This window comes from Topomyia yanbarensis, chromosome 3 (assembly GCF_030247195.1).
Source record: "Topomyia yanbarensis strain Yona2022 chromosome 3, ASM3024719v1, whole genome shotgun sequence".
Lineage (NCBI taxonomy): Eukaryota > Metazoa > Arthropoda > Insecta > Diptera > Culicidae > Topomyia > Topomyia yanbarensis.
In genome coordinates this window covers 229,367,043-229,381,278 of record NC_080672.1, presented here as the reverse complement: position 1 = coordinate 229,381,278, position 14,236 = coordinate 229,367,043, and the positions used below count along the sequence as shown (strand labels likewise).

Here is a 14,236-nt window from a genome sequence, read left to right as displayed (position 1 = left end):
ACTTAACTACATTGGATTACAAATTAATGAATTGCATACAGAAAGGTAGACCTCTAGATGTTTATTTCGATATTAAAAAAAATTTATCTCTTATTACTGGACAAATCAAAACTTGCCCTGAATATACACATCCAGAAGCTTCACGTGCAATGTTAGATATGTCTAATAGAAAGGCAATTGACGCATTTATTCGTGGTCTCGATGAAGACGTGGGAAAGTTTTTGAAAAATCATGATCCTCAATCTTTAGCGAACGCATATGCTTATCGCATTACGTACCAAAATATTGAAAATAGAAAAACTATGATCAAACCAAAATACATTGATGCATTTTTATCAGGTCCTACAAAAATTCCGCCTAAAGTAAATCCACAATATCAATTTTATAAACCCCCGCAAATTAACCCAAAAAATTTCGCGCCACCAAAAAATATTAACAAAGGATATCAGTTTAGACAACAAAATCCTCAACAAACGTATTTTAAACCATTGCAACAATTTACTCAACGAATGTTTCCGAAACCAACTCAACAATTTCCCCAACAATATTTTACACCTCCCTTCAATTTAATTACGCACACTAAAAGTCAACCGAAAGTTCATTTTTACCAAAACCAGAACCGATGAAAGTTGATCAGTCTATTAGGTCTCGCCATATTTATTATGCGAATATACCTCAAAATTTTTATCAGCTAAAACAATTTCATCTAGAGACAAATGAAAATTACGATGAAGATCCTGATATAATTCAACATTTTGAACAGATTCCATATTTAACAGAAGAAAGCTGTAATAATGGAATTTCCTTTGAGAGATACACCCGTGGCCTTGAATGTAAAGAGCACGATAATACAGAAATTGATGTAATAATACGGTGATTTTTAACGTACGCCGACGCCGAATGGTAGATCAGCGGCGCGCCGTCGATGCATTTTTCCCACGCTGACAATTCGCGAACTCTAAAATTGTTTACTCATAATTTTATCCACAAATCTAGGAACATTATCTATGTACCAAATATACGACGTTAACTGATTCATGTTTTATCACATCTTGATCATTATTTGGTATTAGTGGTTGTCATTTGGATTACAAAATTAAAATAGTTTTGATATTTTCTCAAAAACCATTACACGACGCTCGGAATATTATTCATTGATCCATTCTTGCTTCGTGAACTGGATATGATTCCGAGCATATCAGTTAAAATTCACCATTCGTGTGCGTGAAATAGTTCACCAATTCAAAAAACAAGATCTTTCGATCGACTTTCAAGATATAGATAATGAAATTTGCGATTTTGTGCTTGATTCCTAGTAAGCTAGTCACGATTCACCAGTCGAGCTCGTGAAACAGTTCATGGTATAGTTCACAAAGTAATTAATTTTCTCCATGATCTTAATATATTTACGTAAATAATTTCAAGGAACTCACTATTCATGGATTCGAGAACTGTTTCTTGTGCGCTTCCGAATGCCACCCTGCTCTCTGGTCTTGAAATTTCTACGTGATCTATTGTGTACAACTGTTAGCAACCAATCTAATAGGCGTGAGCATTAGATACAAGTAAGCTACTAGGACCTGCAATCTTGTTATTTTTTTGTTAAGGTTCAGTGCAATGTTCGTAATAAAATGAAACTATACCGAGCACCAAAAATACATTACATAGCCACAATTCATGTCCGTGAAATAATCAAGAAAACTCTTACACACGTAACTCTGTGTAAAAAATCCGACGGAAAGCTCAACATTAAAATATCACGATACCACGAAGAGAATTTGTGGTCTTTTTAGTTGATGTATATCCTCAACTTATGAACTAGAATCATAAAAATAGTAAACGTATTCAGATACAACCACACTAACTTTACTAAACATTAGAGTATAACGCCATTTTTGTTACTTTTTTGTGTGAACTAGTTTTATGAAAACACAAAAATTGTTTTCAATACCAAGTTCATTGATTAAATCGTGACCTCATTTTTTTTCTCAAAAAATTGTTGGGCAAAATGATCTTGAATTTTCGCGACGCTGGTGCACTGAAATGCAGAGGGTAAGATTTCTGGTCTCATAAATTGACCGTCGTGTGGTTGAGCCCAACTTAGGAAAGATTTTCAGTGTCAGTTGCACCGGCTCGGTATATGGTTGCCACCCCTCCGGTTTTACTCGGAGACTCCGGTTTTCGAGAGCGATCTCCGGGCCTCCGGGTTTTACATCAATTTCTCCGGGTTTGGTGGGAAGAAGCATAATTTCAATTTTTATTATCACGAAATATTTAAAAAGTCTAAGTTAACTATTACTCTGGTTCAGATTTATTTTGCCCGATTAACCCTTCGTTTCAAGATGGCGAAGATAAGTTTACCAAATATTTCTAATTTCTTTCTCAAAGAAATGAAAATCAATTTGCTACAATTGAAATGTTGCATCCCACTAAGTCGCTCAAAATGGTGTAAAAAAGTCATTTTGCTGAAATTACCAAATCAATTCACTGTTAGTGGTGCTTATTACCAGCTGCACCAAGGTATGGCATATTTGTTCTGATCCAACTGGCTAGGCCAATATCAAACGAGTTCTTCCGGTGTTGTTGTTACACCAGCAGCGATTCTTAACTTTTGGCTAGAGAGGCGAGTTTTGCCCCTTTGTTGCGACCTCTGGTGATGAATAACCAACACCACATAGTGCTTTTTGTGTTGCTGCTGCCCTGCCTCCTTTGCTTGGACGTAGTTGTGGAGGAGAGTGGAAGACAAGTCGAGCAAGCGTTGCTCTGCTCCACAACTAACTCCAAGCAAAGGAGGCAGGGCAGCAACAAGTTGTTGCCAACAACACATAAGAAGCACCATGTGGTGTCGGTTATTCATCACCAGAGGTCGCAACAAAGGGGCAAAACTCACCTCTCTAGCCAACAGTTAAGGATCGCTGCAGGTGTAACAACAACACCGGAAGAACTCGTTTGATGTTGACCTAGCCAGTTGGATCAGAACAAATCTGCCATACCTTGGTGCAGCTGGTAGTAAGCACACCTAACAGTGAATTGATTTGGTAATTGCAGCCCGGCCCAGTTAAACTCATTCCGGAACCGGTTCGGATTTCTGAATGGAGTCATTATGGATTCCAAATCAAATGCAACAACCGATTCCGACTCAGAATCGGTTGTTGCATTTGATTTGGAATCCATACTGACTCCATTCAGGATTCCGAATCAAATTCCGAATGGTTTGACCGGGGGGGGGGGGGCAACTTGACAGATAGTGCTTGTTTCATATAGGTACCACTAATTTGTTGGTGGCGCTAGTATGCCTTCTCCGTACAAGTACCACGAACAACGAAACGAAATTGTTTCAAGAGAAAAGCGTGTTTCGTTACGTGTGTTATGAACGCCGTCAATGCAGCAAGAACAACATTTAGAAAAAGCGTATTCCAAAATGTGGATAAAGAAAACAATTTTAAATTATTTGAGAATAAATTTATCCCTAACTGGAAACTACAGACACTTTATAAACAGACTAGCGAAGTGTCAAAAATTGCAGCCAAACGGACTGTCAAAAAATGCAGCCAAAAGAGCATGAGGGTTTTTGTAGAGGGAGTGCAAGAGGAAGCTCATGCAAAGCTTATGGGAGCTTCCGTGATGCCAGTTTACATCCATAGTTGCTAGTTTTTCTGTTTTTCTCTCCGCTAGTCTGTTATATAAAGTGTCTGTACTGGAAACTGTCAGCAAGGTACATAAATCTTATTATAAATTTAACTGGAAGTCGTTGTTTTTTTGTTTTATTGTTGTGTGATGTGTGTAATCGGTAAATCATTTGTGCTTTTTGCCCAAGAAATATGAATGAAAATCATTTTGGCCAATGAAAGTAAATCATCAAGCCTAACAATTCGTGAACATATGACATCTTATTTCAAATTAATTAAGAACGTCAAGAATTCTAGAATTTCGTTTGGGAATATAAACGAAATATGTAGGATTTTCTACACAGTTAGCAAAATTGGTTTTGGATAGAATTTGTGCGCTTTTACCAGAATTCTGGCAGCAAACCGGTAGTGACCGGTTTTAGGAAGAATACTGCCAGGAATATACAATTATGTTCGACTCTTGCCAGAGTTTTGTTCGACTTTTGCAATAATTCTTTCCAAAAGATTTTGCGATGGTTTTGGTACTGATCCCTTCAGAATTCATTTCGCATATTACTCAGTTCCAGCCCGACAGAAAACTAATTGAACGGCGTCTACCGGAGGATTTCATGTTGGTTCGATCCCGAAGATTTTCGGAAATTTCAATATAAGTGGAAGTGGCTCGATTTTGAAAGCCATTTTCTTGTATTTCTGAAAATCGATTTTTTTTTTTGGATTTTGTAGATTCAAAATGGAATCTATGCTTCTGTTAAGGTATGGACAGTTTCTAATTTGAAGAGCGAAATAAATTTGGTGATAGATATGCTTAAATTGTTCATTTTTTACAGATATAGAAAATAATAGATGGGATGCGCCTTTTTTAAATTTTGTTCCATTCGAGCCGCCATGACATCACCAAATCACCACAAAATTCGCTTAGGAGCTCAATATATGGGAGCTGTCAAGTTGTCCCCGGGCTGGGTAATTGCAGCAAAATAACTTCACAGCTAAATGGCAGTGTTGCTAAACACGGCTCACAGTAAAAATCAAAGTTATGTCGAATTCGTCAGCGTGCACAGCCTAATTAGTGTTTTGTCGTACACTGTAAATAATCTACACATTGTGTTGAAGGGATTTGACACATAAGATTTAAGTTTCAAGCCACCCCAGTTAAACTCATTCCGGAACCGGTTCGGAATTCTGAATGGAGTCATTATGGATTCCAAATCAAATGCAACAACCGATTCCGACTCAGAATCGGTTGTTGCATTTGATTTGGAATCCATACTGACTCCATTCAGGATTCCGAATCAAATTCCGAATGGTTTGACCGGGACACTGAGAATTCATGATCTTTCCATTTAACCCTTAATAAAATTGGACTGCAAAACTAAGTGTACTACCCTATGACATGATCGACTGTCATCACATTTTAATTTTAAGTGTAAGCGTATTAAAGCTTAAATGTGTTGCCCATGAAATCTATGTTTTTGACAATTGCGGCAACATTAAGTATCACGTAAATTAAATTTTAAGTGTCAGCGTATTGAATCATAAATGTTTTGCCAATTACTGTAACTAATGCACACTTTTTTACGAAGAGATTCGGCTCTTAAGATTCAACTTTCAAACCACATCAAAACTCAAGAATTTTTCTTTTGCCCTTAATTATATTACGCTTAGAATTTAAACGTCTTACGTGATGGCATGATTGACTGCCATCACATATAAATGTTAAGTGTCAGCTTATTAAATCATAAATGTTTTGCCCATGAAATCCATTATTTTTCACAATTTTGGCAACATTAAGTGTGAAAACACTTAGACTTTTTTCACAACATTGACTTGAAGAAATATGGCGGAAAATACATGCAGAAATATTTAATTCGAGATTTGCATGGCATATTCCGAAGGTTTTGCATGGTAAGTCAATTTTTATAAAATGCTTGTTTGCATGATTAATACATAATTTTGTTCTTGCAGGTAAAGGTGCAGGTAAATCGACGAACTTCATTTTAACAGGACCGAAGAGGAGGCGCGTTAGGGTAAACCATTTTTCTTCATTTTAATGCATGTAAGAATAACACATAAACATATTTGTTCTTACTTTTAAGAAAATATATTTAGTTATAAGTTTAGTTGTATTTTTTAAATTAAAATAAAAAATATTTTATTAAACCAGAAAATCTTTTATGTCATATGCATACAAATGTTCCCCCATTTGAAAATTAACATTTTTGTACATGTCTTTTATAAGGAATGATATAATATTTAAGTTGATGCAAACTTAAATTCTATATGGAATACATTTAATAAGCATTTATCAAACACATAATTAGAATACGCCATACATATGAAACTTATGTGTGGCTTCTATTGGAATAAACGTTTTCTCAAAGAAATGCGTTATCAAGTGTTCGACACATACAATTTAAGTGTAAAGACAGTTGCGGCAAAATTAAGTGTTAAACACTTAAGTTCAATGTGCGGATTATTTACAGTGTATAATTGGAAGTCGACTGAGTTCTGGCTCAAAATCAAAAACGGATTCAGAATTTTGGTCGGTGAAGACAAATGCAGAAATTTGTTTATGAAATGTGAAGATATCTATACTGTTTATTCAGAACGTCATATCTAACAAATGTAAACAATTTGAGTTTATTATGCTAAATAAAAGCTAAGCTTTATCGTCCACAAATAATAGAGAAAAATAATAATTCTTTACATATTAATATAATCTTAAGTCAAAATGTCACATACCATATACCAAAGTTTTGCTAATATTTTGTAGATGTGATGTTTTGCGTTGTGATGTTTATCCAAGTCGACTGAAGTTAGCATTTTTTTCCAATGCCAAACCTCATATCTACACTTTTGGTTGCAATAAAGCACATGAAATAGTAAGAGAAGAGACGACAACAGGCTTCTTGCTCTTCTTAATTTTATCTACCAAGCCCTATCGTAATTCCAAAGACAACAAGCATCCATCGTTGCCAAATTCCATTTGCAAGTTTTTCACAATTGCTGAAAATAATTGTACCTCAAATATCAAGCTCTGTCAAAAATTCACAATACTAGCTGCATTTAAAAATTGAATTTTATGTTTATTCGTGTCTCTCTTAACTTTACACGTAGTTATATCGTCATTCAGGGTATTTATTCAATTTGCATAAAATCGAAGACTCCATATCAAGAAGACTGATATCTCTTTCCTTCCCCCATACAAACGAGAAGCGACAGAGGTTACAGCGCCTCTATTGGAAGAAGGGAGGAAGCTTTATGTAAAAATGTATATGTGTGTGTGCATCACTATGGAAAGTACCACCTTTACCCGCAAGTGGCGTTGCTGTTACTGTCTCCGGATTCTGGACAGAGTTGCCAGTCTTCTTGATATGGAGTCTTCGATAAAATGTTCATGGGTATGAAAAGTAGCCAAAATAAATTCAGCAGCACTGTTTTTTATCCCGTTTGAAAATATTATGAACGCTCTTGGCTGGCAAAACGACCAATCAGAAGCTAGGATAGGATCCGCCAGCTCTGTCCCGTTTTTGAACCAATTCTGAACCAGCTCGTGAGTGGACGAAAGTGACATTGGCAAACCTTCGGCTTGGAAACTAAAAGTACTAAAGGGCTGCTTGGAAGTGTTGTCGTATTGTGATATAAAACGTAAAACGACGTTTGTTTACCGTTTTGTTTTTTTTTGTTTTCTTGAGATTCCGCTTTCTTTCCATAACGTCCGTCTGTAATTATGAAGTGCAAGGCATTTTCTGGCAGACGAATTCAAACATATTATCCAGAACTGAAGTTCTACAGGTTTCCGAGAGATCCGGTAGCGCGGTGTGCGGATTAATGCGGAAATGTCTCTTTTCGAAGTCTAACCGAGTAACTGACTATTTAGCCTAAGTATGAAAATTATTTCAACTTCATGTAAAAATTGTCTTTGTTCCAGTGCCGAGTAAATTGGGAGTATTGTCTAAGATAATATAGCATTTCGTCGAGTTGTTGCTATATGGGATACACACGAGTGCGGTCGAAACAAAAACAAACGTCAAAATGTTTTCTCACTCGCACTGATGCAAACTAGATGGGCGCGTAATTCAACGCACGGCCCGGTGGCGCATGACTGAAAAGTCGCAGGATTTAAGAAAAGATTCGCAATACTTTGTGGCAAACCGTGAGAAAGTTATCCTGGAAATCGCTTGTTGTTCTTCTTTTAGTATTATCGATACAGTTGAATTTTACAGTTTTCAACTGCATCAATCATCGGTGTAAATAGAAGCGTGTTATTTTCTACTGCTGTTTTCTCCGAAAAAATCACATAAAGTACTGGAACAAACCTAAGCACCTATACAAACTAAACAAAAATTAAGCCATGCAAAAAAGTAGTTTTAGAATATTTAAACCAAATGCGAACAGAGAAGATTGATCTTGTGAATGAGGTTGCTCGACTCAGAAAGCAACTTACAAAAATGAAGAGCATGGAAATATTTTTCGTAATGGCCAACAACAAATATATATTATTTTGCTTTGTTGTATTCCGATGGAAGACCCGTAATGATCATTTAAATGCGGATATAAAGACTACATCATTGGTTTTTCCCGGAGCGTGAAATTGATACATAATATAGAATATTTTAATCAGAACAATTTAAGTTTTGGACACGACTGTAACAAAACAAATATTTTGGCAACATTGGTCTAGTGGGGGTATGTCGTTTTCAGCAGGGATTAGCAAAATATAAGAAGCCAGCTGGCGGATCCTATCCTAGATCACAACTACAGCAACTACCCTGTTAAGCTCAGCCGGAAATGAACCGGAATTCTGGCTGGTTCCAGTTCGTATTCCAGCTCCAGTGACACAACCGATTCTAGTTAGAATCGGTTGTGTCACTGGAGCCCGTGTACGAACTGGAACCAGCCAGAATTCCAGTTCAATTCCGGCTGAGCTTAACTGGGTACAAGCCCGTCTGTCAAAACGTCACAGTAAAATGTGCCATCTGCCAAGACCACATATGTAAAAGAGCATAATAGCAAAAGTGATCGGCAAAATGTAATAAGTTATCAATTATCTTCCTATTATCTACGCGAAAAACATGTAGTATGCTTATACGATCCTGCAATGAGTAAATGCAGACGTGATAGTGAATTAGTAGCCTTCTGTGTGCCTTGTTAAATAAATTTAAAAGTTGCAAGGAAATTTTTGCGCGCAGTTTTCTCCATTTGACGTTTCTGTTAGATACACTGATAAAATAAAGTACCCATTAATGCGTAGAAAACTACGCATTTTCAATAAAAGTGGAATAACCCATTAAATGGGTAGACTTTGTACCCATAAATGAGTGCAGACCTTGTACATCAACCTGGGTATGTTTTACCTATTAAGATTCGCAGAACTGTTACAGCAAAATGCGTAAAAAATACCCATTCATGAAAATCGCGCCAGAATAAAATATACTGTCAAAAGAATTATTTCTGAATTAAACAAATAAACATAAAATATTCATTTCACGTTATTGTTTCCTTAAAAAAGTATAGGAATCTAGATAGAGATCCTACTCCAAAGCTCCTTAACAAAATAAATCCGCCAACTGGATATATTTTTGATGGCTGATCTTTTGGCTGCTCTAAAAATGCCGAACTGGTGCATATTTGCAACATCCTCAGTAGTCTAAACAGCCGTTGTTTTCGGAACATTGCCGAAATGTACCGTTTCCGCCACGGACTCCGATGCAGGCCGATAACTTTCAGGTTCCGCTACGATCCATAATTTGCAGGTTAACTAGCTTGAAATAATTCTAAAAGATTTTTCACCCATTGTTAAGATCAATATACCCATTGACATTACCTCATCGAGTAGTTGTGAAATGGATAAAAAGTACTCGTTGTTAGAAACAAAAAAATACCCATTTTTTGCTAGCTCGAATAACTTCCGAAAATGGGCAATTTCAATACATAAAATGGGTAGTTTTTTTTTAACGTGTAATATATCTTCTTATATTAGTTCCGTTTTTTACCAGTGCACATTTCTCGACAAACATGTGATTACGGCCTAAAAGCCAGCTTTTAAAAATCAACTTTGAATGGAAATTCCAGACAACCCGTTACTAGTAGAATACAGTTCACAACAATTTATGAAAGAGTAAACTTTTCTCTTTCCTGTACTACCAACATCTGCGATTGGCGTGTAACGGTTTGTCCGAAATTTCCATTCAAAGTGGATTTTGACAGTTGGCTTTTAGGCCGTAATCATATGTTTGTCGAGATTTGAACAATTATGCAACCGGTCTAGTAGAAAAGATTATGGTTTTCTTTAGCACACGGCTAAAGAAAATCATAATTTTTAGTTTTGCTTATTCTGAAGTTACAAGCTGTAATATTTCATTTTTCTAAATTCAAAAAACTGTCCATAATCGTATATACATATATATTGTTCCACAGCCAGTATGATTCTCTATCCTTTTATGTAATATTTGCATTAGAAAACTAAACGGTTTATCAAAAATAAGTTACTTCACTTCAATTAACTATAAGCCAAATCGAGTATGAAGTGCTTTCTGATTTAAAACACTACTTATAATGCAATTGATTAATTCACCGACCACTGAACTACACTGGAAACATTAACTTGACATACTTGCACGTTAAATACTAAAAGACGTGACAATCGGCTTCTTAATTTTCCTTCGGCATTCTTCTGGGGCCGTACACAAATGACGTAGCTTTGTTTCGGCGATTTTTGACCCCTCCCTCCCCCCTCGTAGCATTTGGTCACAAAATTCCAACCTCCCCCTCGTAAATAACGTAGCATTTACCTACCCCCTCCCCCTCGTCGGTGATGAATAAAAAATTACATATGTTTTTCAATTATTTTAAATACATGTCCTTTCAAAATGTTTGACGACTTTTATCAACATTTTCATTATAACAACAAATTGCGTGCAAAATAAACCCATTTCATGACAAATATAGTGTTGATAGTTTTGTTTTGAATTTTATATGTGAAGGAGAGCATGAAGACAAGTTCTCTCAGTTCACAATCGTGCAGCTGCTAATGATTCTAAGAACCATACGTTCATCTAAATTACTAAATTTTGTTTGGTTAAATCCGAAGTGAAAATTTAATTCAGCTTCCAAACTAAGTCTACTAGTTAGCAACATTAGCTAACTAATGCAGCAAGTTAAATCCGCATACAAAATCTTTTCGTATTATTGTAATTCCGCGAATCGTAAAATTTACCTCATGAAAAACCGCATCAAAAGTAACTTGTTTGAATTTAAATTCATTTCTTTTGAAAATGGAGGATCATTAAATTGTTTTCTCTAAACAATGGGTTTTAAACTTAATGCTACGTCGCACACCTTCTGACCCTACCCTCCCCCTCGTCACACTTCGTCTCAAATTTGGTATACCCTCCCTACCCCCCCAAAATGCTACGTCATTTATGCATGACCCCTTTTCGCCTATTTTCACCCTGCCCTAGGATAGGATCCGCCAGCTCTGTCCCCTGTTTTTGAACCAATTCTGAACCAGCTCGTGAGTGGACGAAAGTGACATTGGCAAACGTTCGGCTTGGAAACTAAAAGTACTAAAGGGCTGCTTGGAAGTGTTGTCGTATTGTGATATAAAACGTAAAACGACGTTTGTTTACCGTTTTGTTTTTTTTTGTTTTCTTGAGATTCCGCTTTCTTTCCATAACGTCCGTCTGTAATTATGAAGTGCAAGGCATTTTCTGGCAGACGAATTCAAACATATTATCCAGAACTGAAGTTCTACAGGTTTCCGAGAGATCCGGTAGCGCGGTGTGCGGATTAATGCGGAAATGTCTCTTTTCGAAGTCTAACCGAGTAACTGACTATTTAGCCTAAGTATGAAAATTATTTCAACTTCATGTAAAAATTGTCTTTGTTCCAGTGCCGAGTAAATTGGGAGTATTGTCTATCGCGAGATAATATAGCATTTCGTCGAGTTGTTGCTATATGGGATACACACGAGTGCGGTCGAAACAAAAACAAACGTCAAAATGTTTTCTCACTCGCACTGATGCAAACTAGATGGGCGCGTAATTCAACGCACGGCCCGGTGGCGCATGGCTGAAAAGTCGCAGGATTTAAGAAAAGATTCGCAATACTTTGTGGCAAACCGTGAGAAAGTTATCCTGGAAATCGCTTGTTGTTCTTCTTTTAGTATTATCGATACAGTTGAATTTTACAGTTTTCAACTGCATCAATCATCGGTGTAAATAGAAGCGTGTTATTTTCTACTGCTGTTTTCTCCGAAAAAATCACAAAGTACTGGAACAAACCTAAGCACCTATACAAACTAAACAAAAATTAAGCCATGCAAAAAAGTAGTTTTAGAATATTTAAACCAAATGCGAACAGAGAAGATTGATCTTGTGAATGAGGTTGCTCGACTCAGAAAGCAACTTACAAAAATGAAGAGCATGGAAATATTTTCCGTAATGGCCAACAACAAATATATATTATTTTGCTTTGCTGTATTCCGATGGAAGACCCGTAATGATCATTTAAATGCGGATATAAAGACTACATCATTGGTTTTTCCCGGAGCGTGAAATTGATACATAATATAGAATATTTTAATCAGAACAATTTAAGTTTTGGACACGACTGTAACAAAACAAATATTTTGGCAATATTGGTCTAGTGGGGGTATGTCGTTTTCAGCAGGGATTAGCAAAATATAAGAGCAACCGTACCGGTGCGTTGCTACTCGGGTGACCATTTTGATTACAGGCAGCGTGGCCATTTTAGCTTAGTCTTTCTTCTGCACACCGGTCGTTGCTATCATGGTCATCAATTTAGTTACCCACCTCCACACCGGTTATTGACATTTCTCAGAACAATTAAGCGTGTAACACATTGAAAATAGTGATATCGGTAAACACAATGGATTACTCCTGCCTTTTGTCGGATTCTAGTGATGATGACCTGGATTTCATGAGTCAAATGTTGAACCAGGCACAGGCTGCATTAGCCGAAACGCAGGATCAGAATAAGAATAAATGCGAACGAAAAACGCGTGAAGGAAAAAGGCCCAATATCGAACGTTCAGCGCAAGAGGGTGCTCAGCGTTTGGTGTCCGACTATTTCAGCGTCGACCCGACGTATACAGACGAACACTTTCGAAGAAGATTCCGAATGAACCGTAATCTTTTTACACGTATAGTAAACGAAGTTAAATCCACCAATGTGTATTTCGTTCAGCGAGCAGATGCGACTGGCAAAATTGGGTTGTCAACGTTACAAAAATGTACTGCAGCAATTCGACAGTTAGCCTACGGATCTCCGGCTGATGCTATAGATGAGTATACACGAATGTCAGAATCATCTGCTCGGAGCTGCATGTTAGAATTCTGTCGTACAATTGTAGACCGCTTTGCTAGTCAGTATTTGCGGTCACCAAACAGCGAAGACATAAAACGTTTATTGGATGAAGGCCAAAAGCGCGGGTTTCCTGGAATGTTGGGCTCCCTTGATTGTTGCCACTGGGAGTGGAAGAATTGTCCCACTGCCTGGGCTGGTCAGTACAAAGGGAAAGGAAAAAAACCGACGATTATTTTAGAAGCAGTGGCATCACAAGATTTATGGATTTGGCATGCATTCTTCGGTATGCCAGGATCCAACAACGACCTGAATGTGTTAGAACGATCGCCCCTGTTCTCTGATTTATATAGTGGTAGGAACCCTCAAGTAGAATTCATCATAAACGATAGAGTCTACACTACTGGATATTATCTAGCCGATGGTATCTATCCTCCACTTTCTACATTAGTTCAAACGATTACGTCACCAGTTGGACAAAAGCGTAAGGTAACTTTTAAATCATATTGCTTGGAATTCATTATCAAAATGAGTTAACAGTTCGATGCGCTGACTGTTTATTGTTTCCTAAATTATTTTCAGCACTTCGCGAAAATGCAAGAAGCAGCCCGGAAAGATGTAGAGCGTGCATTTGGTGTTTTAATGGCACGGTTCGCTATTTTGAAGAACCCTGCCAGATTGTGGCGGAAAGAAGATTTGGCAACAATAATGCGTGCATGCATTATTTTGCATAACATGATCATCGAGGATCAGAGAAATGATGCATCCGAGACTGATGTACCTTTCAACTGTCGGAATAGCGATGTTACTGTCAACATGGGTTCTGCTGATGGCTTCCAGGCTTTTCTTGAGCGATACGACCAAGTACATAATGCTACGCTTCATTACCAACTACAAGCGGATTTGATAGAGCATTTATGGAAAGTAAAGGGAGAAGAAGAGGAGTGAAAACGTACACTTACATACATGAGCAGACTTAATCATAATACATTATAATACAGTTTAATACATTATCTAAACGTTATGCACATAATTCTCACTGGCGGATTTAAAGATAACTTTCTCAACATGTCCATACAAGATTAATTCTTCTAGTTGTCAATAAAACATATCTCATATCAGCGGGTTGGTGTATGAATTTATCGAAACCTGAGTGCACGCTACTCGGCTATGCGCTAATTAACATGGGTTCGTGCAAATATACGAATTTCTAGTAAATGTAAATATCTTCGAACAGGCAGACAAGATTGCGTGCAACGATCGATACTGGATAATGTTCGTCT

General features: G+C 37.0%; 2 protein-coding genes across 13 annotated transcripts in view; one reads left to right on the top strand and one right to left on the bottom strand.

Annotated features, from left to right (window-relative positions):
* The window catches only part of LOC131692701 (mitochondrial glutamate carrier 1-like), a 548,789-nt gene extending 538,510 nt beyond the window's left edge, over positions 1-10,279 (bottom strand). Inside the window, exon 1 of one of the 12 annotated variants that reach the window (XM_058979891.1) lies at positions 10,208-10,279. The gene's annotated coding sequence lies outside the window, so the exon portion shown is untranslated. Of the gene's footprint in view, positions 1-6,368; positions 6,433-10,028 lie in introns of those variants that run through there. The other 11 variants (XM_058979894.1, XM_058979886.1, XM_058979892.1 and 8 more) reach the window with 11 other exon arrangements.
* Positions 10,280-11,099: 820 nt separating this feature from the next.
* Positions 11,100-14,016, top strand: LOC131692654 (putative nuclease HARBI1). The gene is made up of 3 exons (XM_058979817.1): positions 11,100-11,453; positions 11,521-13,442; positions 13,536-14,016. The coding sequence occupies exons 2-3, from the start codon at positions 12,519-12,521 to the stop codon at positions 13,899-13,901; spliced, it is 1,290 nt and encodes a 429-aa protein (XP_058835800.1). The 5' UTR covers positions 11,100-11,453; positions 11,521-12,518; the 3' UTR covers positions 13,902-14,016.
* Positions 14,017-14,236: the final 220 nt, after the last annotated feature.

Excerpts from the sequence above, each read along its gene's own strand:
- LOC131692654 (XM_058979817.1), top strand. The coding sequence starts at position 12,519 with ATGGATTACTCCTGCCTTTTGTCGGATTCTAGTGATGATGACCTGGAT. Across the intron at positions 13,443-13,535 it reads CAGTTGGACAAAAGCGTAAG|CACTTCGCGAAAATGCAAGA; the intron begins GTAACTTTTAAA and ends AATTATTTTCAG.